General features: G+C 52.2%; 11 protein-coding genes across 11 annotated transcripts; 5 read left to right on the top strand and 6 right to left on the bottom strand.

The window, feature by feature from the left end:
* Positions 1-1,037: 1,037 nt before the first annotated feature.
* Positions 1,038-3,906, bottom strand: A1O5_09947 (uncharacterized protein; the record flags this gene model as incomplete). The annotated part of the gene is made up of 3 exons (XM_007750525.1): positions 1,038-2,627; positions 2,688-2,851; positions 2,940-3,906. The coding sequence occupies 3 exons, from the start codon at positions 3,904-3,906 to the stop codon at positions 1,038-1,040; spliced, it is 2,721 nt and encodes a 906-aa protein (XP_007748715.1).
* A 743-nt stretch (positions 3,907-4,649) lies between these two features.
* On the bottom strand, positions 4,650-5,447 carry A1O5_09946 (uncharacterized protein; the record flags this gene model as incomplete). The annotated part of the gene is made up of 1 exon (XM_007750524.1): positions 4,650-5,447. The coding sequence occupies one exon, from the start codon at positions 5,445-5,447 to the stop codon at positions 4,650-4,652; it is 798 nt and encodes a 265-aa protein (XP_007748714.1).
* An 886-nt stretch (positions 5,448-6,333) lies between these two features.
* A1O5_09945 (uncharacterized protein) lies at positions 6,334-7,713 on the bottom strand (the record flags this gene model as incomplete). The annotated part of the gene is made up of 1 exon (XM_007750523.1): positions 6,334-7,713. One exon carries the CDS (start codon positions 7,711-7,713, stop codon positions 6,334-6,336), a length of 1,380 nt encoding a protein of 459 aa, XP_007748713.1.
* Positions 7,714-8,275: 562 nt separating this feature from the next.
* Positions 8,276-8,902, top strand: A1O5_09944 (uncharacterized protein; the record flags this gene model as incomplete). Its single annotated transcript, XM_007750522.1, has 1 exon — positions 8,276-8,902. One exon carries the CDS (start codon positions 8,276-8,278, stop codon positions 8,900-8,902), a length of 627 nt encoding a protein of 208 aa, XP_007748712.1.
* Positions 8,903-9,137: 235 nt separating this feature from the next.
* On the bottom strand, positions 9,138-10,027 carry A1O5_09943 (hydrolase-HD superfamily protein; the record flags this gene model as incomplete). The annotated part of the gene is made up of 2 exons (XM_007750521.1): positions 9,138-9,958; positions 10,006-10,027. The coding sequence occupies 2 exons, from the start codon at positions 10,025-10,027 to the stop codon at positions 9,138-9,140; spliced, it is 843 nt and encodes a 280-aa protein (XP_007748711.1).
* Positions 10,028-12,879: 2,852 nt separating this feature from the next.
* On the top strand, positions 12,880-13,739 carry A1O5_09942 (uncharacterized protein; the record flags this gene model as incomplete). Its single annotated transcript, XM_007750520.1, has 2 exons — positions 12,880-13,131; positions 13,263-13,739. 2 exons carry the CDS (start codon positions 12,880-12,882, stop codon positions 13,737-13,739), a joined length of 729 nt encoding a protein of 242 aa, XP_007748710.1.
* A 686-nt stretch (positions 13,740-14,425) lies between these two features.
* On the bottom strand, positions 14,426-16,676 carry A1O5_09941 (uncharacterized protein; the record flags this gene model as incomplete). Its single annotated transcript, XM_007750519.1, has 4 exons — positions 14,426-15,589; positions 15,657-15,694; positions 15,784-16,053; positions 16,112-16,676. 4 exons carry the CDS (start codon positions 16,674-16,676, stop codon positions 14,426-14,428), a joined length of 2,037 nt encoding a protein of 678 aa, XP_007748709.1.
* Positions 16,677-17,169: 493 nt separating this feature from the next.
* A1O5_09940 (uncharacterized protein) lies at positions 17,170-18,432 on the top strand (the record flags this gene model as incomplete). The annotated part of the gene is made up of 1 exon (XM_007750518.1): positions 17,170-18,432. The coding sequence occupies one exon, from the start codon at positions 17,170-17,172 to the stop codon at positions 18,430-18,432; it is 1,263 nt and encodes a 420-aa protein (XP_007748708.1).
* An 830-nt stretch (positions 18,433-19,262) lies between these two features.
* A1O5_09939 (uncharacterized protein) lies at positions 19,263-20,885 on the bottom strand (the record flags this gene model as incomplete). The annotated part of the gene is made up of 1 exon (XM_007750517.1): positions 19,263-20,885. The coding sequence occupies one exon, from the start codon at positions 20,883-20,885 to the stop codon at positions 19,263-19,265; it is 1,623 nt and encodes a 540-aa protein (XP_007748707.1).
* Positions 20,886-21,864: 979 nt separating this feature from the next.
* A1O5_09938 (uncharacterized protein) lies at positions 21,865-22,917 on the top strand (the record flags this gene model as incomplete). Its single annotated transcript, XM_007750516.1, has 2 exons — positions 21,865-22,207; positions 22,265-22,917. The coding sequence occupies 2 exons, from the start codon at positions 21,865-21,867 to the stop codon at positions 22,915-22,917; spliced, it is 996 nt and encodes a 331-aa protein (XP_007748706.1).
* A 576-nt stretch (positions 22,918-23,493) lies between these two features.
* On the top strand, positions 23,494-24,948 carry A1O5_09937 (uncharacterized protein; the record flags this gene model as incomplete). The annotated part of the gene is made up of 1 exon (XM_007750515.1): positions 23,494-24,948. One exon carries the CDS (start codon positions 23,494-23,496, stop codon positions 24,946-24,948), a length of 1,455 nt encoding a protein of 484 aa, XP_007748705.1.
* Positions 24,949-25,221: the final 273 nt, after the last annotated feature.

Below are 25,221 nucleotides of genomic sequence, written 5' to 3'. Positions count from 1 at the left end.
ACCTTGAAACCTGGATAGAACATGGTAAGTTATTCACCGTGTCTAGTTAGTACATGGTTACGAGAGTTACGTCGAGTGAACGCCGCGGTATATTGGTTCCCGTCATATTCCGAACCGATGTATCACGATGAGTATGAGTGGATGTTCTAGGCATTATAGGTACGGTGTTCAGGGTATTATAGTATGCAGATAGACAGATAGACAGATAGACAGATAGACAGTGGCATTCGCTGATCATGCGCACAGAGGACGGTTTGTCCGTAAGGGCTCTCGATGGTGGACGGAGTATCTATGTGCCATGTACACGGGAGATGGACTGTCCTGTGTTCCGACCCCCTGTTGTGGTCCTTGACTCGACATATATAGCATTGACGACCAGGCGGAACCAGGACAGAGATCCCTCCCCCGGCTCTCGTCTGAACATCTCCTCCGGTCTCGGAAATAGTCACCTATAACCTGTCTGTCTGTGTTCCTCGCAAATCCCGCGTAGCTGCTCGATCGATCATGCTTGGACAAGGCCACGGGAGGTGTGCTGTAGGCGGTGTTGGTGAGGAGGGCATGATTCTAGCTGTTTTGTGCTTAAGATCTCCTCTCAAGTTCGTCGGCCGTTGTTCCTTCGGCCGATCCCGCTCTCTTTCCCTTTTTATCATTGAGCCGTCGCAGAAACCCAAGGCGTATATACCCACGAGCAAAGCGTTCCACGAATCGAAACGAAGCAAGCGTGTCCGTGTGCCACGTCAAGCCGTGCAGTTTCATGCCATTGATAACCCGTTTGACCTCGTCCAGGTCAGAAGAGATTCCGAGCCAGAATCTCTCGTCTTTGTGACACTTCATAACTTGCAATCTCAAATTATTTAATCTTTGCCGGTCAGTCCATCGGTCAGGGTGAGGTGACAAGTCCATAAGCATCTCGTCCGTTACTGCTGTCAGGAACGGAATGCCGGAGAACCCCCTTTGCCGATACGTCAGCATCGACATCAAATAGATTACGTATGGCCTTCCTATGACGATATTTGATTGCAGCCTTCAACGTGGTACTATAACACTCTGCGTGGCACTGGAAATTTGTGCCAGCGTCGAGCAGAGTCGTGAAACCTTTTCACCATGTTCACTCGACCTTTGTCGTCTACCCGGTCAAGTAAAAGTTCGTAGAGGTTGACGGCATGCTGAAAGTGGTAAGGAAACACAAGTGCTAAGAAATCGGTCGTTCTCTCTACCATGGAGTCCTTGTGCCATCCCGGTGGTAATATGGGTTTGCTCCACGTTGATAATGGCCCTCCTATGTCCCTTTTCTCCAAGAGCCAACCGTCTTCCCGTGGAAAGGGAACAAGTTCGTTTGGCTTCGCATCTTGGAGATGTCCGTACCAACAAGCCCCCGCATATTTCAGGAAACTCCATAAACTCCATAAACTCCATGTGTCTTCCTTGGTTACGTCCGCGGGTTCAAGCAAGTCAGCATCGCTGAGCTTTGTTTGGAATAGCCAGAGGGCGTCAACACATATCTGCGCCAAGATTCTCGCAGTGTCCGTGGGCATTAGTGAGTGTTTCCAAGCACCGCATTCCACCTGTTGGTTGTGAATTAGAAATTCCTTCGCAGTCTGATGGACGAGGTGAATGGTCGACTTCTCAATGAAAACAAATAGTCCGCACCACTCTCGGATATACTTCTCCAGACGGATCTTCTCGATCAGAGTGGGTTTCAAAGAGTCCATTTCCTTTGAAGTAGCTATACGGAGGGCTATAGACATCTCGCCGACGTTTAGTGGCCGCCGAGCACCTACTACTATGTGCAAGATGGTTCGCACAATGTCGCGTTGATGGTCCCGCACCCTGTTGAGGATCTTTTCGTACGCGTCTTCCACCGACCTAGGAAGCGCTGCAATCGATGTTTTGATCGAGTCCTCGTCATGATGAAAATTGTCTCTGAGGGTTTCATAAATCCCATCAATGGCGAGAGAGAGCCACAGATACGTCCGGTTTTGCATGTTCAATAGCTTTTGCTCCAGGAGTTTACTCACTTCCAGCGACAAGGGCAAAGTTTCTGTCATTTCAACAACGCGAGCGCGAATGACCGAGTTGATCTCGGACCGAATTGCTTTATTTTCGTCTTCTCCCCGAAGGCGGATAATGGGAACCGATGGAGCGGCTGCTTTCATGCTGCGTTGGAAGTCTAATTGTATGCTGTCATATGGCCGGCTGGTAACCACGATCTTCAATGAGTGTGTCCGGCATCTCGATGTCCTTGTACCCGCCAAAAAGACAGCAAGTTTTTCGATCAGTCGGTGCCGATCGGCATCTCGGCATTCATCAAGGCCGTCTAGCACGCAGAAAACATTACGCGAGTTGTCTTCCGTAGTGGCTGCCAGGAATATCCTCCAGAGTTCAACTACCTCCTTCGCCAACTTGTCACCATTTCGTCGCCAAGCAGGTATTGCGTGCGCAAGAAGCCGCGGCTGGCTTGTAAATAGTTGATGGAGGAGAGCGCAAAATGCAGACGCCAGATTGTTCTGATTTTCATTGTCTTTGAAGAAGAAATAACAACATGTTCTTTCGGTTGTCGTCTGCAATTCGTGATCGACGAGGAACTTTGATAGCGTGGACTTGCCGCAACCGGGATCGGCAGATATCTATAGTAGATCCTTACTCGTGTTCTCTTGCCATTGTCGGTATTCGATATTGTTTAAAACCCAAAGGCAAGTGTCAGGAACTCGAGATGGGTTGACGTTCTTCTGTTCTTCATATGAGCCTAGTTTGAAGACGCGATGGCATGACTGATATTCGGCATCCTGGGGATTTGTCTCTCGTCCTTGAGCTCGTTCTCTTAGCCACTGAACTTCGCTCCCGACAGAATCTATCAGAACAAAATCATTTGAGTTGGGAAATGATAATGACAGAGGGGATACACTGCACACTGGGAAGATGACAGGATCAGGACCTACCTGGGATTGCTTGCATCAGTTGTTGCCGGCGGAGCTGCTCTGGAGTGACTTGGAGAAGAAGTTCTTTTGTCCACGCTGCCGCTGTTGCGGCAGCGTATGGATGCCATTCGTCATTTTTGTGCGAATCAGCATAGTCACATATTCCTCGTACCACAAGGAAAGGTAAACTATTCGCAAGACCAGCGGCTTCCATCTCCACACACAATGCACCATAAGATGCCCGGAGGTTGTCTCGGAGAACTGGGTCCTTCACTACCTCATTACCGGAAGCTATGATACCATAATGGATCTGAGGGTCAGTGGTTTGTCGACTTTGACGAGGGATTTCGTGGACAGATAGACATTGATCGCAATTGTTTTGACCTTCAGGGTGAGGATATCTACTTTCGAAGAGGCGATCTTTCTGCTCGCCGGGGGGCCCATACATCGGATAATGATGGATCATGTCGGCGAGGTATGCCAGCATTGGTCGGCTTCGATTTGCATGGTGTTGCGCTTGCAGCGAAGTGATTGCAGTCAAAAGGATATTTGGGGGCGCATTGAGAGCGCCCTTGAGTTCGAAAGCACCGCCATGTTTGGCCTTGCCCTTCTCGTACTGTACAACGCCGCCGCTGGTGCCGCTTGGCTGGCTGACCACAACGTCGCCGAGCCTGATGTCGATACCCTTCTCCAAGTGTGGTACTCCTCCGCCGATACCAACCAAGAGTATGAAATCCAAATAGTGGAATGTTCTGATCACATCTTTTGCGACGTTCGCTGCTGCGACAAGTCCGTCAATGCCAGCAGGGAGACCGGCAATAACCACATTGTGGTCGTGTATGATTCCAGCATGGTAAGTGTTCTGATCTCGACGTTCTCCCTTGATGATGCCATAGTCTCTGTCCAGCATTGCTGTCGCTGCCACCATCTCCACCCTCAAGGCGCATATCAACCCAATGTGATATTCATCTTTAGCTGTTTGGGCCATGCCGACCAGATTCGGGTCGAAACAATGCCATATAGGAGAAGGATTGTTCTCGAAAAAACGGACGCTCAAGGGACTCGGGAAGGCTGGGTGCCAGATCGTGAGAAGTGTGAGGTGAGGTTAACAGCCCAACCGTTGCGCAGCTTCAGTTGAGACAGTGACTCGAGCCCGAAGAGCCTGCTGATGAGGCGCACCGCTCGGACTCGGTTTGCTTGCATTGCCATGATCAGGCTGTCAAACGATGGCTCGTTTTGGTTTCGCCCAGCACAATGCAGGGTGGCTTGCAGTTGCACGAGCACGAGCACGAGCGGCTAAATCTGAGCTCTGTCCGGCGGCCTTGGCAGCTCAGATGCCCCCCTGCCTTGCCCCGGCACATTGACGAGGTAGTGGCAGCAGCATCAGTTCTCAGAAGGCGCCACCAGAGACTTGACAGACCATCACCCAAGGAAACTCGACGCTTTGCAAAGACTTTTCACACGTCACATGCAGAGACGACGACCTCACCTGCCAGAGGGAAGCAAAATGAACAGAGAAACCGTATCTCAAGCTTGGGCTTGGACTTCCTGGAAAGCAGATCTCATACTGAGTACTCTTCAGTTCCTGGATCGGTTTGATCCGCTGTCCATAAGCGTGTTCGTGAACATGGACCGGCTGGTGGAAGTGTGCATGGTTTCTATGGTCTAATATGTCGAAAGGGATACACCGCACCAGGGGGAAGTCCGCCAGCTCCTCCCCTCCCTCCCTTCCTAGTTCAGGTGCTTCAGCATGTTCTCCTTCAAACGGTCGTCAGCCTCCGTGGCCTCTGCCTCGACGTATCCTTCGTCTGTACCCACGTACCCTTCCTCATCAACATAGATCCCCTCCGGGATGAATTTCCTCATTATGTTATTCACCCAACTGTGCGGAACGCCGAGCTTCACCGACTCCTCGATTCCCCTGTTCATCCTCCCGATGTACTCTTGCACAATTTCCCCAGGCGTGGTGCGGAACTCGTCGACGTAGACCAAGGCACGGATTGTGGTGTTGTGTGATCCTGTTGGCCCATAGGCGCCATTTATAATGTGAGAGGACGGGTTGGATGCACTGATGCCGTACTCTCCTGGATCCTTCAACCATCTCGTTACCGTGACGGGCAAATAATGCTTGTTATAATCCCACCCGCCTTGCAAATACCGCTTCACCATCTGCGTCTCTGGATCCTGGTTGACTTCGGGTGTAGGGTTCCTTGCCTCGTTGTGGCCCTCGTACATATCCAACCGGGCCTCGTCCACAGGATGCATATTGTACAGGACGCCCCACACGGTGTTGTGGTCGGCAGCGGAGTTTGATTCGGGGAGCGCAACGACATTGGCATATCCACGTTCGCAGATTATCCATCCGTGAGAGTCCAGACGGGCGATGGCCACGGGTTCGCTGGAGGAAGGTGAGTGCTGCAGGCGAAGTGACATTTGGTATGCCGAGAGGTTGGAGCCATAGGCGAAGTAGAGGGTGCCAGTTTTGGAGGAGGTAGAGTGTGGGTGGTGGAGGGACTGTTCCTGCGACATCGTTTGGTCTGTCGCATTCGCTTCTCGACAGTGTTCGGGAGAACAGTATCCTTTAATGACCTTCGATGTGTATATCCTCCTCAAAATGGCGATATCGCCTTGAATGCTGTGTCGAACCGCCAATCGTGTGTATGTAAACCCGATAATATTCACGAGCAGTATCGTAGAGCGCCTTGCCTCAAGATAAATCAGATCTCGTACACTTGTGGGTTGCTGTTTGCCGCCCCCTTTGTCCGGGCAGCCCACAAGCAAGAGTCTTCAATTCGAGCAATTTATCATGCATGCGCAGGCGCACGTGTGCGTCTATATGTCTGTATGTCTGTATCTAACCAGGCTTTCTAATCTGCAGCCCGCAACAGAAAACGTACAAAGATTGTGCCTAGTGAATAAATGGGCTGGCTCAATGGGAAACTGGAGGGGACAGCAGGCGGTGTTCTCTATGTGTATCGTAACGTAAATGGTAATGTGAATGCTTTCGAAAGCTGCGATGTTGAAATAGAAAATCTAGACGAGTGACAATAGCGGACAGCAAGTGATGAGCGGGAATTCGACCAGGTGAAACAACGACGGCGTGGGGGAAGGCGAGATATGTATGTATCTGGTATGGAGATGTGCGTTCGTTTTCTTGCTCGGTTGATGACATAAAGACGACGCAAGGCTCCGAGATTGCCTGAGGTTGATTGGCTAGAGACGGTGCCTGCCAGCCTGCCAACCGTGGAGGGATGTGGTTAACAAGGCTGAGTGACATCTTGTAAGTGTCTATGGTAGGTGAGTCTAGAATGTTCTTTCGTTCCACAGTCGGTCCCATTTAATCATCGAGATGTTCCATCTCATTAGAATCTTCCTCGCCCGATGGGAATGCGATCCAGCCTGTCAGTCAGTCGGCTCACCCAATATACACGGCATACTTCATAAACTCCTCATCCTTCCTCAGCCGGTCCAGATCCTCCTCCCTCAAAGACAGCGCCACTGCAATTTCTCCGTCCGGCCTCTTGGGCATCAAGTAGAACAGGCTCTCCAACGGCACAAACTGCGGCCTGCGAACAGCCTCTGGCTTTCCCAATCCCAGGTTGAAATCGAGGTCGTAGCAATCATACTTGGCCCAGGAACTAAGCATGATGTCCGCGGACAGGTCCAACGTTGCGGTCACGTTGATACTGTTGTCCTCCGGTGAGCGATGAAGCCGTGTCGCGAGCGCGCGGGTCGCGTAGGCCAGGTTTGAAGTTGCAGGGTCGATGGCTTCTCGGAGTTTCGAGGCGATGTGACCTAGTGGTGCATTGAGTAGTCTCTCGAATGTGTACGTAGAGTACGTCATGTTTTGAACGAGTCCCGGATATGTGGCTGGAATGCCCAGGTAGCGCCGTGGATCGATTGCCCGCGCCAAAGTTGTCTCCCTGTTAGCCTCCAGGCGGGGAAGACGGGCCCGGGCCACACATAACCAGATGAAAGCGCTCAGAACGTCGTCGGTCGAGACATAGCCTGATTGGCTGGTGATGAATTGCATTGCCTGCGATTTTAGGCGGGCGAGGGACGCGGCGGAGAAATCAAAGTAGATCCAGCTGCACTTTGGAGGTTGTGGTTGTGCAGCTTGGCCTTCCGCAGCCTTTGATGCGGATTGATGTGCAGGAGGCTTCCCAATCTGATAGGCGAGTTCAGGCCCCGGTTCGTAGGTTTCGTCCAGGAGTGGGATGAGATTGCGCCGGTCGAGGTTGCCGTTAGAGACTTCTTCGGCTGTGAATGGCTCATTATGACAGGCCTTTGAGAGGAGGTACATGATTTGGGCCATGCCCGTCATGTCCATTGTATTATGCTGCGTCACAAAGGTGAGCAGCAGACCGCCTGTGATGAAATTGGCCTGCATCAGAAAAACCGGCGCTGGACCGTCTGTCCCCGCAGCCAGTGTGTTGATGGGAGCAATTAGGGACTCGTCCAGCATGCGGAAAGGGAAATTGTTCCGTCGAAGGACATACATGGTTGCTGTCCAAGGCCCATCGTGGAGCTCCTTGACCACCAACCGAGGCGTCTTCTCGAAGGGCTTGATTCTGTAAATATTCCGGGCGCCATCACCTGGGCTTTCGCGAAGTACTTGGCCTGCTACCCACGGAAAGCTGGCAGTCAGTCTCTCGAGCCCTTTCGTCAGTGTGTCGATAATGTCTGATTGGGACGAGCCACCACCCATCGGAAAGCACAGACATAACTGAGTATATAGCTTGTAGAGCCCTTGTTGTTGCCCGAAGATATCCAGATGAAGGGCGAGGTCCTCCATGTTTGCCAACCGAGGGTGTTTGTGGTTTGGTACTTACATTGCTGATGGGAGGGTGGATCGTATTTGTATTAACATACAAACAACCACTGTGCCTCTGTCTGTGGTCTTGGTATCATTCAAAGATGGTCCGGTATCGCGAGACGATGCTCGTTTTGCATTTTGCGATTGGGGAGCTTTAGCTTTTCCAGCCAGGGAAAGTGGAAAATTTCAGTCGGCCTCAGTCCGGTCGGACGGACAAGCAATCCAAGGCCATGTACGGAGTACAGAGTTCATAAGTCTGGGCTAGATATAAGAGAGAAATGTTAAGTTAATTACGACTGCTATCGCTTCCCTGTCATCTCCCTCCAGTTTGCGTGACCGGATATAAGACGGTTACATATAGGCGATTGATGTGTGAATATGTAGTGATTTGTCAAAGTCTCACAACGCGCCGGTGACGTTGGAGCTTCATGCGTGCCGACGTTTCCATCCGGCCTCAGATCCTCGGTGGGTAGTGATTGTGCTTCGTTCGGTACATACGAGGCACAAGTATCGAGTGTTCCTCTCCAGCAGTAGCAGTATCATGCCTGAAGCCCGGCCATCAGCAGCCTCCGCTGACCCCGCCATGCCGCCCTTGCAACTTCCACCAAATCTGAGATTCGGCCCCTTTCTCGTCGCATCACAGGTCTTTCACCTCTCGCCTTCTCGCCTTTCCTACGGCCTGGTGAACCTCAAACCTCTGCTTCCAGGCCACGTCTTGATCTGCCCGGTGCGCAGCGTCCCGCGTCTCTCGCAACTCACCAGCGCCGAAACAGCCGACTTATTCAACACGGTCCGCATTGTGTCGAGGACCCTCCAACGTGTGTACCATGCCAGTTCGTTCAACGTCGCCGTCCAGGATGGGATTGATGCAGGCCAGTCAGTGCCACATGTGCATGTTCATGTGATTCCGCGACAGAGAGGAGATTACGATGACAAGGGTGGTGGCGACAGGATCTACGACGCGATGGATGGAGAGGAAGGCGATCTCGGCAAAGCCTTTCTTGAGATACGGAGAATGAAAGACGAAAAGGCAAAGTCAGGAAGGGAGGCGTTGGGCGGCCCAGACAGCGATAGGGAACCCAGGAGTGAGGAGGAAATGAGGAAGGAGGCGCAGTGGCTGAGGGAGGAGATTCAGAATGATCGTGTACATGCACAGGATGAGGAATGATAGACGCCCTCGACGATTTAATGATTGTATCAACAACTCAACGGCTCGTCCATAGAGATAGAGTCAGTGTGTGCCAGAATACAGGGAGCTTGTCAGCAGCGGAAAATGAGCACAGGTCAAAACACGCCGTCTATTGTTTTCTGGGTATCATTGGTCTTCGTGGCTTTCAGGGACGTTTCCAGCAAATAGCACTTCTGGTCCAATCGGCATCGCATCGCATCATTCATTCCTCTCATCACTTTGCATGTCCATTCATCTCGGCCACTCCATTCCCCAACACCCGGCGTTCCCCGTTGCTGTAGTATTCGTCCTGTTGATCCTTGATTGTCGCCGCCTTTGTGGGCTCTCTCGGTTCCATATCTTTGCTCTTCCAAAGCTCTGCTCTCTCATCCAAGATCTCCTGTGCCCAGGCCTTCATCTCTTCCAGACTGATTCTCCTCGCCACCCAGCTGAACTCACTCAGATCAATGGCGCAATTGTTGGCGCGCTCGTACTCCACCATCTGCAGTATCAGCTCCAGCTTGTCCACATCATGAACGAACTTTGACTCCAGAGTCTCGCTGTCCTCATATTCTTGCCAAATCGCGCGAAGATCCTTGCCCGGGATGCCACCATGCACCTTTCCGAGCAATGACTGAGCCACCCAGTCCATGGTCTGGGCCTCACGTCTGTTCTTTTCCACTTTCGGTACTCCATCAACGGGGGTCAAGTCCCCGACGAGGCCTTCAGCCATGTCATGGACCAACGCCATCTTCGTACACCTTGGGATATCCAAGCGTGAACTTAGTTCGGGGGGAGCGAACATGGTGATCAGGGACATGCGGTACATGTGGTCTGCTATAGATTCGCCGGTTGAGATACCAAATCTTCGCCATCCTTCACGCTTCTCGATCTTTAGGCGCTCAAGGTAGTGGAAGAAGGCTATGGGAGAGGAGGAGTTTTCCGGTGGTGGATTGGGGAGGTCTTTCAGCACTGCACGGACGGACCATGGGTTCGGCTTGGGCAGAAGGGATGTGTGTGAGGTTCTGAGGGTGTACGAAGGTTGAGAAGGAGGAACTAGAGAGTGTCAGTGCTGAGCCGTGACCTAGAGGCGGAATACATACTCTGCGGTCTGTCTGAAGCCATTGTGCTGTAAAGCAGAGCAATGTAGTTGTGGGATAATGAGTCAGGTGGGAGACGTGGAGAAGGAAATGATGAAGACAACAGAGGCAGAAATCTAGATACACCACCCAGTTTATATTGCCATACCTCTAATGCTCGAATATACAGACCAAACTTTGCAGGACAAAGAGCGACGCTTGAGAGTGCCCGAAATGTTTGTTGAGCAAACTCCGAATGAGGCTTTTGGTTGTTTACCAAGCGACGTCTCCCCACCAAACAAAAGGATCCTGTCCGTCCCGCCCGCAGCCGCCAAGGAGGAATGTTAAAGCGGCTAGAGGACTCACCCTGTTTGGGAACGTGTGTGATGCTGCTATGTGTAATCTCTGAAGGAGGAAGGTTTACCGATATGAACAGCCTCGCCGCCAAGGCTGAAGTTTCTTTTTGAAAGCAATGTTTCATTGAGTGTGGCCCTGGAAATACTGTACCTCGTACCATATTTTTAACAACAAAACGTCCACACAACCCGGTCGAAGCATTCTAGTGACAAGCTGATTGGTCTCCACCGTCTTCGAAATCTCGGTAGGCGGGTTTCCTGCCACTTGACCGGTATCTCGTATTGTACCGCCGACCTCCCATGGGTTTGGCTTTGCCACAAACTCGTATCACTCTTGTTTTCAGCCTTTGATTGTAGTTTCCAGCCCGAGCCAAACAAAACTGGTATGTTGGCGGAAGCGTTCAGCCGCCAAATTGATTTGACATAGCCCCTGGAGCTTTTGACGGCTGCCTTGAGCTGCTGCTTTCCATCCTCTTCAAGACGGGCTCCTCTTATTGTTTTGATGCTAGGCTAGGTTTCGCTTAGAGAAGACATTTATAGTTCTCACCGTGCAAGCTGTTGCTGGCCTTTGAAATTCCAACATCCCAACGCAATCAGACGACTGTCTGAGATTCCCCTTCCACATAATTGGCAAAGAGCTAGGTGTCCCAAACGGCGGGCTGCCTCAGTCAAACCTCGGGAAGGACTAAATGACACACCAACTCCAATTCCTCGTCATACACGAGTTTCTTGCCGTTCATCGGTCCTCATCCACATACATCTCAATCTGGAGCAATCCCGAGCTAAAGCTCCAACGAAATGCGGGCAATGTTGTATAGCCGGCGGTGACGGCTGGCCTCTTGCTGTGGCATCCGTGCTGGGCTGTCCGAGGATATGCGCTCGTCCGCCAGCTCTTATATCTCTGAATGTATCTTCCATAGCTGTACGACGTGCGCGACTTCAGGCGACTATATACCGGCAGCCTCGATCTGTGACAGATACTACTCGTTCACGGTGCCGGCAACGGTCACCAACTACGCTGATGAGTCAAGTTCGTGCAGACAAAACGTCCTTTACCACGAATAAAACTCATTCAGCTACTACCAACCCCGCTCAAACCGCTGCTAGGCGGAGGCATAAGCAAACTGTGGTCATCTAACCACAATCGAAGTCCTTCTCCATCGAGACAGCCAATTCGGGGTTCTAAGAAATGTCTCTTGATTTATCGTGTCCACTGAACAACCTACAACAATGAGTTCGGTCGGCTCGAATCACTCCGAATCTATTTCCCTCGAGCGATATCTATTCGTTCACTCTGAAGGCCGAGGAATTCAGGAATTCCCACACACCTGTAAGCAGTGCTCGCAGGACGTTCTCTTGGCTAATTGCTGGATATAGGAACGGCATCGTGCGTCTCACGCCATTGGTGTCATGGTCGATGGCGCCGTGGCAGATATCGCATTCATCGGGGCGTGGGGTCAACCATTCAATAGCTCTGTCAACCCGCTTCGAACCTGGTGGGGAACCATTTACCTCAAACATGAAGAGAAAACCTAGCTCGTATGTTCTGCATCTTGTTCTATATATACTCTTATCATGCAGGTTTCAAAAAATTGGGTATCGATCCCTGTCCGACCTGACCACCATCCTCGTGCAGTGGCACATGCTGAGTCCTTTGTATAGATATGCCGTTTGTAACCTCCTGAATCCATCGCCTCGTCCGGCACCGTCTCTTGCGTTTGGGTTGGACACAAGAAACAACAGATGCGGCTCATCTTCGAGCTTGATTTTGTCACGCCTTCTGGTGTTTGGACATCCGGTGGGTGCCTCGGAGAACGCCCGAGGAGAATGTTCGGAGGCTGGTCAGCACTGCAACTGAGGATACCCACGATACCTCATCACTCATTCTCTAGATTGAAAGGTTGTCCACTCTAATCAGATGCTGTTGGATCATCTAATCTGATAAACTCCGCGAACCCTCCATCCAGCTCCGCTATGTACTGACCGTCCATGGTCGAACAGTGCATGGCCTCGATTCAGATCTGGTCTGTATGTCAAGTCCTTTACCGCCTGCCATTGGCGGCCAGTTGCCTATCCGTCGAAAAAGAATAGGTTTGTTTCCCTTCGAAAGTATTGTTCTGATTCGCCTCGGCCACAGTCAATTTTGCTTGCTTGGGAATTGCAATCAGTCTCTAGCCGGGGAGCAGGATCCGTTGGCTCTAAGGAACATGCTGGTGCGATAATGCAGGGTTCTATATTGCGCCATCTGTCAAAGGGGTGGACTTTGCCTGATCACGAAATGGGGGTCTTTGGGTTTTCCTTTGGCTCGGGCTGAGGAGCACAAAAGGAGCAGCATTGGCCCTCTTACTCCGGCTTCCTTTTCTTTTTGGTATATCCCTTTACACTGTTGATTGAACATTGCTATCAGCATTTGAGGATTGAGCACTTCGCTCCTGCTGAAAGTTTGCCGTTTCGCCCGAGGACATTCTCTTTACTTCTCCTTCTTCTCCTCATGGAGGGAGTTCATGTCCTGGCAACGTCGGCTTCCGAAGTGGCTGTCAGCATGGAAAGCTCGCTCCTACCACGGTCTGTACCCGCGGCGACAAAACATCGCTCCGACAAAGTGCATGGCATCATGATGGGGATCACGGTCATCATCGTCTTCCCTTTCGGCTCGATCTGTTGGAGACTGCTCGACCGCGTCGTGAGCGGAAGGACGCTTTTCAGGATCCACGTATGCTGCCAGCTGCTGGGCCTGGGGATGCTCATATCCGGGTTTGGTCTTGGGGCCTGGGTCTGCATTATTCACGACGAGGTGCGTGCAGGAGGTTTTGATTTTGTTGATATATATGTCGATATCCGGCGACCCGAAGGATAGCGTTATCAGCATGCTTCATCAGTCACGCCGCGCTGGATTATGACCCTGACTGACAGACACTTCTCTAGGTATACAACGACGCATACGGCCATGCCATTCTCGGCACTATCCTCACGGCTCTGTTTATTCTCCAACCCCTCATCGGCCAGTGGCATCACTACCTGTACAAATCTCCGAGCCGCAAAGGCAGACCATGGATCCGCAGATTCCACATGTGGCTGGGACGACTACTGATGGCTGCGGCTATTGTGAACGGCGCCACGGGCATCGTGCTGGCTGCCAACACTCCTGGCGGCGAGAAGGGCTACGGCGCGGCGGCTGGGATCGTCGGTGTGGCCTACATTGCGATCGTTCTGCTTTGGTACTGGAACAGAAGCAGACAGAATGTTGAAGAGAGCAGCCGCCGTGACATGCCGGTGGAGGGACACACGGATATGGAAAGCAAAACCATTCCCGCTGTGAATACAAAAGAGACTTTGACGACCACAGCAGCTCCGACTGGACGCGGGCCATGGCATAGACAGACAAGCACCGCCACTGAGTAATTAATCTCGGCGTCAACCCGATGCTATAACACGACTATGATGCGAGACATTGGTTTTACAACGCTCTAGACAAATAGATTGAGGATCCTGAAAAATGCGAGGCGTTCATAACTTCATATCCTCGAGCGCAGAGCTCAGTGGCCCTGTTAAACAAAAGCGCGAAGTATTTCTGTCTCTATTGTGCGTTTTCGTCTCGGGTGTGTCAACATGGCAAGCTGTGTGCCTAGCGAGATATGATCGTCCTAAACAATAAATGTGTAGAATACACGGAGGCTCATACGGTCGACTTACTGTTCCATTCTGCTGTCCAACCCCTCTCCGCCCCTGGAGTTGGGAATCGTAAACGACAAAATCTCAATTGTACGTCGACCGAACTCTCCACCGCCCCTTTAATGTGGCCTTCATGTTGTGAACCGGTGAAGAGGTGAAACTAGAGTACAAAGATGTATTCCGTATACCGCCCCCTATATGCATGAACGCGGCCGCTACCCACACTGCCTAGCCACGGCCGTCGCCCCCCATGAGCCAGCCAACACACCTTTCCTCGCGCGCAACATGTTTGCTCCATCACCACTTGCTCCGAGATTTCGCTTTGAGTCACTGCATCATGGAGCCTCACACAATCAATATCTCGACAAGCAGGGCCGACGGAAGCACGATATGCCCGTGCGCCTCTTTCGCCGAACTCAGACAATGTGGATCGCATCCATCGTCTTGGGAGCATAAGCAATCGCCTTGTTTACTGCTGTTTCTGGCAAGAACGCCTCACCGACCAGCACATACTGCTCGACCATTCCTTCGGCTCCGGACAGCTTTCGCAGCACGTATGGAAATGTGGCCCCTCTGAAGACGGCGATCGCATCACCTGGTATGGCGTCTCCGGGCAGGAGCACGGGTGTCTGCTGTCCCGCGCAGACTCCCAATCGTCGACCGACGCCGTACTTCGTCAATGCCGCTCGAATGGGTCGGAGCGGATGCAAACTCGACTCAGATGAAGCGGGAAGTAGATAACTCTGCGCCAGTTTCAGATTCAGGCCAATGTACTGCATTTTCAACCCGTCTTCGCGCTCGGAGAGAAGGGTGGTGTTATCGTTGGGTGAGTAGCGAAGATGCCTGCTGGCCATTCGGTCTGTGGAGAGGAAGTTGACCCAAAACATATCCTTTCTCTCGTGGATGCCGTATTTCGCTCCGTATTGGTATCCATGAACCTCAACGTGTCCAGCCTCTTGTGCCTTCTCGGTGAACTGTTGCCACGACTGGTACAATTCGTCGAGCTGCCCTGTAGTTGCACTATGCGGGACGACGGTATCGCAGATTGTGGTCACAGAGTCCAAGATGAACCCCTTGGCAAGCAGGGTGTCTTGATCGAATTTGACGCTTGGTTCTGCGGTGGAAATATAGTGCCTCGCGTCGTCAGCTTCGAAGGGGCGATACTTCCAGTCGTCGATCAGGTTAGGTACCCAAGATGGTAGGTCGTGGCACCGCTCATGATTCTGGCAAGCACCCAGAAGGCGCAACCCATTTTTCTGTGGCAAGATCGCGCGAGCTGCCGACTTCAACACTTCGGGCAGAGAGAGTCGATAATCTGCTCGGAGAAGGTAAATTTCCGGATCTGCCAGTCCCAACATCGAATAGATCTTGTCTCTCAGATCTGTAGCTTTGCAGTGGCGAAAATGAAGGAGCAGATCCTGTAGAGGAAGAAAGGAGCGACCTGCGTGGGAGGCTTTCCTCAAAGCACGAATGCTTCGTGCCTGGTGGTAGAAGCTGAAACCAAGCATGCTGTCTCCAGCTTGACGGTCATCGACATCAGAACAAAGACCTGGGATTCGGTGGCCCAGGCTGTCCGCATACTCAATGGCCATCACAGCTTGTGTGTGATATCACGTCAAAGCTGACACTTTGATCGCCCCAACTGACTTGTGTGCGCGATCCCAAGGAGACTTCTTGACGGATCCCTAGAAAAAATCCGTTAGTCCTGTATCTCGATTGATTCGGTAATGGTGAAGATCCTTTTGAAAGCGAAACAGGGTGCAAAAATACTTACAACTTCGTTCCCACCAAGATTGCTCCAACAATAGACGAAGGGCTTGCCAATGTTTCTGCACATCGCCTTCCGAAAATCTTGGATATTCAACTTCCTTCTCCCCAGGACCTCGGGTAGGGGGCCGACCAATCTTGTTAACAACGTCCATGGCGAGTTCAGACCCCTCAATAGCATCGCCTAGCCAGATATGAACTGACTGGGCTCCCCTGTAGATGCGGCGCATCAATGAGACTTGATTTCCTCGCTCTTCAATGTCTCCTTGGTTGATGCCTCCAACGAGTCAGCTTCATCGTCGTTCGCACCCGAGTGGAAAAAAAGAATCACTTACAGATCTGGTCAATCCACCAGAACGTCTTTGGAGAAGAAGCCCTAGTTGCCGCCGCTTCCTTTGCGGCTCTCTTCCTCATCTGACGCAAGGCGCTTTCCAAATTCTGTGTGACCCGAAACACATGACCGTCGACGATGACACGCCCATCCATCCTCGGGTCGCCCCAGCAATATGACATGGCGTTGTACTTCCTCAGTCGCGCAACTTGATTTTCCTCGAGACTAACATGCACTACGGAGCCTCTAATGTCTTCCGAGTCATCACCCGCATCGTGCAGGGCAAACAGGCGAATTTCGGCTTTTCCGAAATCGAGCGCCTTGTATTCATACGGCCCGTCAGAGACCTGTGAGTTTGGAGCGCCTTCGGGTTGAGAAGTAGAGAGAAGGGCGTCTGGCTCTCCATCCGCCGGCCCAATCCCGTCGGGCAGTGAGATGTTCAGGTGTTTCAATATAGCGTTCACTGCGAGATCGAGTCGATCCAATTGCTGTTCAAGGCCCTGTAGACGGTCCCAGATAGGCGCAACCATTGGGTGCTTTTCAAAGTTGACTCCGAAGCTGTGGGCCATGGCGAAAGCACCTGCTACAGGATTGTTGGAGATGAGTAAGAAAGCACAATAAGACTTTGGCCAAACTCGTGGTGAACCAAGCCGAAAAAGCGCCTTTCAGAGGATTCTTGGATTAGTACGGAACAGGAGGAGAGGCGTTTGGTGAGAGAGAGGGAATGGGCGAGTAGACAGTATCATTATATCGAGGGCTCCCTCGTATTCCTTCAACTCTGAAACGAATATCTCGTACTCGGTATTGATTTCAGTCCTCTACGATTCCCAAGAGGTATGTGATTGGTCACTGTCATTCTCAGTTTCACGACTCGAGACTATGCAGGGAGAGCGTAACATGATGGCATCCCGGCCCCTCAGAATGGAAAAGGGGTTTAGGGCAAGGCTCGCTTAAACACGGGGTCATTGACGAGGCTGGCACCAACTTGGGAGCCAAATCTCTTGCCGCTCCAATGACGCGCAACAAAAACATGCCCCTCGTCTTTAGCCGACTTTCTTCGATATGGATGCCTCACGGTTACAAATCCAATGGCATCTTCGGAACAACACCGCAATCTTCGTCCGTGCCCTGCACATCCTCGACCTCGACCTCCTCCCAGACTGGTCTAACATCTCCGACTCGACATTCCTTTCTGCTCCCGCAAAAGCCTCCACCAATACAACAAGTACAGCACAAAGCCAACCCCGGAACCGCATAAAGTCCCTCGAATGGGCCCTCTTCCATCTCTTCCGCCTGTATTCCCCCATCGAGGCAGCCTCAAGACTCTCGCCGTCTTTCCCACCTGCAACACCGATACAGTCGAGGGATCTGAGAGCCGGGATATACAAATGGCTCGCGGAGCTGAAGCAGAGCGGCGAGTTGCCGAGAGAAACGGTGCTGAGAAAGACAATGCTGGACGAGTGCAAAGGCGACAAGTTTGAGGAGTTGGTCGCGAGATTCGCCATGCTCGTGGTGAGGAAGACGCTGGCACAAGACCGAGGTGAAGCAAGCAACAGACAAGTCAGACAAAGGGAACACGATATAGGGCGTCAGAAGAGGAGCACCACCGAAGGAGACAGGCGCCATGACCCGGAGTCATTATTGCCCTTGATTCTCGCCCATCGAGTCTCTCTGCAGCACTCGCTCTGCAAACGCCAGGACCTCAGAGACAAGGCTACGTCGTATGCGCAAAAGCTGGCTCAGCTGCGGAAGGACGTCGCGAGCGGCTTGCAGGATATTTCTCAGCGTCCCCCCGCCGCCGACGATGATAATGCCGAGATCATCCTATCTGCAACGGAACACAAATCGCTGAGTGAGCGAATCAACCTTGCATTTGCGAGTGATCGCCGCTGGGCACGATATATCTTGGAGGGCGCCCCTGCTTCGTCGACTCCTGCTTCTGCCCGAGACCTGCCGGAGTGGCCCTTCGAAAACCCCCTCCCATCCACACCTCAGTCCGCAGGTACGGTGATGCCGTCAACGGATGAGGCGACTGATGCAGAAGACGAAGAAGCTAACCAACCAATGCGCCAACTACAATCTTTGATTTCTCAGCACCAGGAGCGAATCGCGCGACTCACAGCCGTACGCGACTCTCTAATCTCCGCTTCTAAGTCGAAAGGCCAGGCAGGAGAGACACCTCGTCTGCCTACTCCGCATTACTCGACCGAGACGATCCTGGAGAGGGCAGCAGAGCCGCATACCAGCGCGAGCAATATCCCGTCGACTCGCTCGAGGCCTCGGTTTACCCAGCACCAAGACCTGATAGTGACTTGGAAAAGCTAGGACCTCAATCAACCCTCTTTCATTCCTTTGCACTGAGTTATTTCGGGATCAGTGTGAGGTAACTTTCCAGCTCACCTACTGATCAATGAACACGGACCCCATCCTTGAGGAGATAAATGTCCAATCAAATGAATGGCGTTCGTCACAATTTAGGTGTCTCACCACACAACCTGATTTACATACCTACCGGCCGCCAATCTAGCCCGTTGTCTCCTCAGATCGACTCCTAAGTATGTGGACTTACAGTGTGGAGAGAACATAACTTGGCAGAGACTTCCAAGAATCAATATACTGGACTCTACTACAATTCAAGCCACACATCAATTCAACATGTCGGTTGTGCCGTCAGATCTTTCTTCTACCATTCCATTCGTCAAGCCATCTAAGAGATGCGCAGAAAAAGAGTCTAGGATATGTTTCTCATCATCCGAAAATGTGAAATCGTTCAATTGGGAATTTGCCGTTAGGGGTATCATGTCTGACACGACGTTCCAAAGGAAGAAAAGAGAGGGTACTGAAGACAATATGAACAAGAAAAGCAGAATGGGCAGTGACTGACCTCTCTGCCCCCTTCTCCCCAGCGATTCCCCGGACGGTGTGAGCTGCCCATGCTCCTGTCAGTCCTCCCTCTTCATAGGTGCCGGATTCTCGTTTTGGGCGGATTCATGCTCACAACATCAGCCAACCTCGCCGTTCCATTCGCTCGACGGGTCGACTCGTGCATGAATCTAGTTTGATTCGGCACCCGATACTTCACACCACTCTCCACATTCTTCCCCATCGCCGTCTCGACACTCGTCCTCGCCCTCGTTCTCAGGAAGCGGATCGCACTACGACCATGCTCCTAGACCAGGGGCCGGGCGTTCATCCTGCCTGTTCCAGCTCCACGTGTCCTTCGTTGTGTCTCTATCTAGGGGTCCATCTCCGAAGTATCCTTCATCTACATCCCCGTCATTCTGGTAATCTTCAACCTCAACCTCGACTCGACTCCCCAACGCTGCCTGCCCTTCCTTTATCATCGCCTGCAATTGCATGTTGAACCGATTCATCGTCGCGTCTTGCTTAGCTTCTTTCCGACGAAGTTTTTGTTCGAATTTGCGGACTTCGGGAGACTGCTTTGGTGACGTGGGGGTTGAAGCGGATGACAGTCGACGAGAAGTAGAGAGTGAAGCCCTGTGGGTGCTAGAGATACCGCTCGGGCGCTTTGAAGGCTTGTCTGAGCTGTAACGCTGGTCGATCGCAGAAGCTGCGGAAATGGAGTCCCAAAGCTGATGCTGTGATGGCGCGGTGTTGCAGGCGCTCGCGCTCATTGAAACCCGCGGCGATGCATATGACGCTGACGATCTAAGTGTCGATGATCGAGGCGTCAAGCGAGGGCGAGATAGAGGGTGGCTTGAATGGCGGGGCGCAGATGATGGTCGGGATGCAAAGAGGTTCGCCGTGCTTGCTCTGGATTTCTTGCGTACGGGACTGGATTCCGTTGATGCTGACGTGTCGTTGGCACCATCAACCACTACCCAACTATTATAGCGGGAGATCGATGGAGAATCTTGGTCTGGTAAGATGGCTGAAGCTGAATTGTTCTCCTGGCTGGGTTGAACAGACAGTCTCGACATGTAATCCTCGATAAATTCAGGTCCATCTCCAGGAAACCCACCAGGAACAGGGGTCCGCTCTCGGTCAAGTCGCCTTGAGTCGGCAGTAGTGTCGTCATTGTGAAATACATCGGGTTTTGAATCAATTTCCGTCCAGACACTAGAAGAACCGACATCTGGGGGTCCGATATCGAACTTGTACCCACCGCCCCCGCCGGCGTAAAAGCCCTTGAAGGTAGTATTCCAACAGAAATTGAAGACTCTGCCTGCCAAACCACCAGTCAAAGCCCAAACTGTCTTTCCCCAGCTCTTCATTGGTGGCGCCGGGGGCGATAGTCTCCGTTTACTCCTCCGGCACCGATCTGGGGCTGGTGTCTGTGGGAAGTAGGACTCTGACGTCTGGAGCGACTTTTGGCTGTTGTACCTGTTAGGCCTGCAGTCGATCTCATAGTCAAATTCATGGGCATCGTCTTCCTTTTGGATGTCTAGTGCGGTAGGCGTATCCAAACCACCTGCGATGCGGTAGTTTGTGTTGACGAGAGGCGGGGGACTGAGGGCTTCTCGCCAGAATGAGGATTCTGAGGTGGTGTAATGGTCATCGTAGACTGACTTCGTGTCAAGTCGCGGTCGCTTGCGGCTATGCTGGTGATCATCTTCTGACGGGTGAGGACCGTTTGCAGTCTCCAGCGGTCTCGAAGGTCGTGGCTGCGACCAGGCAGCTGATGAATCGGGAGTAGGATTGCCGTCCAGGGGAGGCAGAAATGGAGAGGCTTTGAAACGTGCGCAGCGCAGCGAAATGTCGTTCTCGGGCAGATATGAGCCTAGCACTAGGCCTGAAGGTTCCATGACTGCAGCCATTTCGAGAAACAGGCTGATCAGGCGGTATCGTATGGTCGGGGCGATAGTCTAGGAAGGACTGACTAGAATCATCCGAGGCTTGAAGATGACATTGTCGGTGCGAAAATGATGATTATGATTCAGATCTCAAAGACGGAAACGGAGCAGGTGATGAGAGATTCAGGCTGCGCGTGATGAGCTGGCAATGAGATGTCGTGGTACAATCAGACTCCAGGCTCCAGCTGGCAGAATACGAGGAGAGCGCAGACAGCAGGGCGCAGAGAGCGACAAGTCACGAGTGAGGAGGCAGTGAATTGTGGAGATGGCGTCATTGTTTACTGGGCGCGGTTGACACGGCAATCATTTCAGCTTCCATTTCACCATCGCCGCTTCACTTTTCACTCTGCCGAGTATGAGGTACCCATCTCGACGACCAATTCATCGAGCTATTCACTGAACAACTACTCTCGCCCTGACATGTATCACGCGTGTTAAATTTCCCTGAGAATCTCTTCCTCTTCTTTGTTGTGTTTCGCTACGTCGGAGATCTGGCACCCCTCCTTCCGGTGCAGTCACCCGCTTCCGTCCCAGCAATTATGGGATTGGCCATGTGAAGTGCTTCAACTCTCGGCGCAACGCATCTGTAAGTGCCTATACAGGCTGATACGTATGCACACTTCCGGCTGTTGGAAGAAACACATGTCGCTCTCAAGCCGGAAAAGGAGGAGAGGGAAGGGGAAGACGCAGTCCCCCAGAAGGGCGTATGCATAGTCCGCCGGTTTTACACTCATTCGCTGACATGCGCCATGGTCTGCGTCTACCCTTAAGGATCCAGTGTCCGCCCATTTTCCACTGCCTTCTTCGCTCCTTTCTTTGCGGTGATACCAACTCGCACAAACTGCCACTTATCTTTGAAAACATCTCTTGTTTCGCTAAAGAAGCTCAATCTCTGGGCAAGATGGATAGCAGAAATCAATTGAAAGCACATTTTGATCGCTCAATGGAGTTCGAGGAGCGGGAATGGGAGTTGGCGAGGTGGAGATTGGACATGGATCGGAGGAAGCATGAGGCCGAGAGACGCCTCAGAAGTTTCATTGACCTCGCCGATGTGGTTGAGATTAAAGACGAGCAGTCGGAAGGAAACCAGACCGACAGCCAAACCACTGTTGGAAACACCCCGCAGCCACCTCTCCCGGCTCTTGAGACTCCAACACCACTCACTGCAGATAGCATGGACGGCGAGCGATGTAACGTGCTCACTTCCAAGCAGCAGCATGCGGCTCATGAAATTTCGGCATCCAAAACAATCCAACAACCTCAGAAGATGACTTCTCATCTCCAAGGTGCGTATAATGCGAGACGACATATTGACTAGGTTAGCTCAACTCACTCTCCTTTAGAGGCCTCACATCCCTTGACTGATAATATCCGAACCTTGATGTCGGCCACAGTCAACAGCAATGCTAATCTCGCTATACACACCCCATCGGCAGCAGAATCACGAAATCAGGAGAATAATATCAGTCGGTGTGAGCATCTAGATTTTGATGATCTCTTGCAGTCTAGTTCAGAACCACTAGAGCCCAGAGGCTCGACTCCACCGGTTCGTGCACCCAAACGACGAGCTGTTTCTATGCAGGAACCTCGGCGGGAAATTGAAGCCTTGGACAATTGTCTCAAGAACAAACTGATTTCCCACTACAAAGACCTCTTGTTGAAACACTTCCAAGAATCTGGGGAGTTGGGCAGATGTGAGGACAAGGTGCCAGGTCGGACTCAAGTCGGCCAGGCTGTGATGGACGTGCGCCGCACGATCAAAGGACGGAGGTATGAGAGCTTGTCTGATGTACATGATGAGTTCAGCAGAAAAGTCGAAAGCCGTGTGTTGGACCGCGATCTACGCCGCTCTGTTCAAGAGGAACTAGGCAAATTTGTTCAAGCCGGGCAACATTGGTGGGCACAGTGCACGGCAATGACAACCCAACAGGAGAGACTGTCCTTTGTGACATCTGTCGTCCAAGAAATTGCAATGGGCCAGTTCGAAGCTGTTTGAGTTCGGATGAAGATGAAGCAGGGCAACTTGTGAGCAGGAAAGGGACAAAGGCTCCTTTGGTAAGTCATAGAACCATGAAGCCACTATCGAGTCGAATAAATATGAAGAGCTAGTCAGCCTCAACGTCTGGACCTCATAAAGAATAAACAGAGGAGACTAAAGACGGCAACATCCGAAATCCCTGTTCATGACTCCAGTGCATAAATTTCTTCTTGTCCCCATATGTACCCTGAAACATGGATCTGGTTGTCGCTTAAAGGCACTTTTGTGGGGTGACATGTCAGCAACGCGTGAGCCGTGGCGTGATAAACACCAAAACTTGCTCCCATGATAGATGTCTTCGATACCCGAGAGTTGAATGCATTCTGCATCGCAAATGCCGGTAGCCGGATATCTGATATCCAACCGCCGCATAAACCTCGCTTACAGCCCCTCACGCCTAGCTATTTAAAACAGTACTGGTTTGCACTACCACCACCACCACCACCACCACCACCACCACCACAACCTATGAAGTGGTACTGGCATAGACTAGGTCAAATTCTCGTATTTTCAGTTCTTGCAGCTCTTCTCTCTATGCTCGCTGGTCGGTTCCGGATGACGTCGTCTATTACCCAAGCTACAGCCGCGCCCTCCCGAGTTATCGTTGTCGGTTCAGGTCTAGCAGGTCTCTGTGCCTCTTCCGAGCTCGTCGCCAGAGGGGTGCCAGTCTATATTGTCGAACGCCAGCAGAAGCCCGGCGGAAACTCGATCAAGGCGTCGAGCGGGATCAATGGTGTCCCCACGCGGTTTCAAGCCCCGGGGTCGGACACGGTGGCAGAGTTCTACGCCGACACACTGAAATCGGCCGGGGCAAGCTTCAGGGCCGCCAAGACAGAGGCAAGGCAGAAGCTCATTTCGGAGCTGACGAGTTCCTCGGCGTCGGCGATCGATTGGCTCGTGGATGAAAAGGGCATCGATTTGTCTCGCGTCGCCCAGCTGGGTGGCCACAGCCACGCTCGAACACATCGAGGAGGGGGCGCCACTCCGCCCGGAGCCAGCATTGTCTTGACACTGTTGAAACTGCTCCAAGCGAGTCCTCTTGTGACTCTCCAAACAGGTACGACCGTCACAAGGATTCTAAAGTCGAACAATGGGGAGGTTGTAGGAGTGGAAGTCTCCCGCGAGGGCAAACCGGAGACGATTGAAGGGCCCGTGATATTCGCGGCTGGCGGGTTTGCGGGTGACTCGTCCGGCCTGCTCGCTCAATATCGGCCAGACCTAGAGGGATTCCCATCCACAAACGAAGCTCTCCCGGGGTCCCAGTCCTTGTTGGCTGATGTCGGCGGGCATCTGGTCGATATGGAACAAGTCCAGGTCCACCCAACGGGATTTGTGGATCCAAAGGAACCATCCAAGCGGACCAAATTCCTGGCGGCCGAAGTCTTGAGGGGAGAGGGTGGAATCCTCCTGAGACAGGGCAAAAGATTCATCAACGAGTTGAAGATAAGGAAGGAGGTAACAGATGCTATTATGGCGCTGCCTCCCAAAGACTTACAGCCGACCAAACAGTGGGATATCCAAATCTTGTTGGACGAGGCCGCGTATGAGACCGCAAAGGCACACATCGACTTCTATATCTGGAAAGGGCTGATGCAGAAGACGACAATATCAGAACTGGAGCATCCCGAGATGGCTTTGGAGTCGATGAAGGAATACGCTGCCACAGTGCAAGGCAAACATTCCGATCCTCTAGGCCGATCATCATTTGGCCATTGGGGACTAGAAGATCCGCAACCGGAATCGACAGTCTACGTCGGCACCGTGACCCCAGTCGTGCATTACACAATGGGAGGTGCCATATTTTCGACCGAGGCAGAAGTCCTGGACGACAGCGGGAAGCCAATCAAGGGCCTGTGGGCGGCAGGGGAAGCCACAGGTGGCATTCACGGAGAGAACCGGCTGGGAGGAAGCAGTCTGCTCGAGTGCGTCGTGTTTGGACGGATTGCGGGTCGAAATGCTGCCAATTTCTTGGGGGCCAAGGCTCTGTAGACTGGGATGGTGAGACCAGTGGCCCGATTCTGAGAGTCGTGTCTGTTGTTGAGTCGACGATGGACGAGGCTCCAGGCTCAATTACAACACACTCGGTCGCTCCCCCGGCAGACACTTTGACCGGGTCTAGAGACCTGATGGTTCAGGGGGTCAAGTACTCGGTACCGAGCAGGGAGTAAAAGGTTACGCTTGCCAAGGTCTATACTCAGTAAGTTACCACTTCTTGGTAAACTCAGCAACACATGAAATTTCTTGGCACTCATGTATATAACT

Source organism: Cladophialophora psammophila, assembly GCF_000585535.1.
Source record: "Cladophialophora psammophila CBS 110553 chromosome Unknown aczJe-supercont1.18, whole genome shotgun sequence".
Classification (NCBI taxonomy): domain Eukaryota; kingdom Fungi; phylum Ascomycota; class Eurotiomycetes; order Chaetothyriales; family Herpotrichiellaceae; genus Cladophialophora; species Cladophialophora psammophila.
The sequence above is the reverse complement of the archived record's forward strand: the minus strand, read 5'-3'. Positions and strand labels throughout refer to the sequence as shown.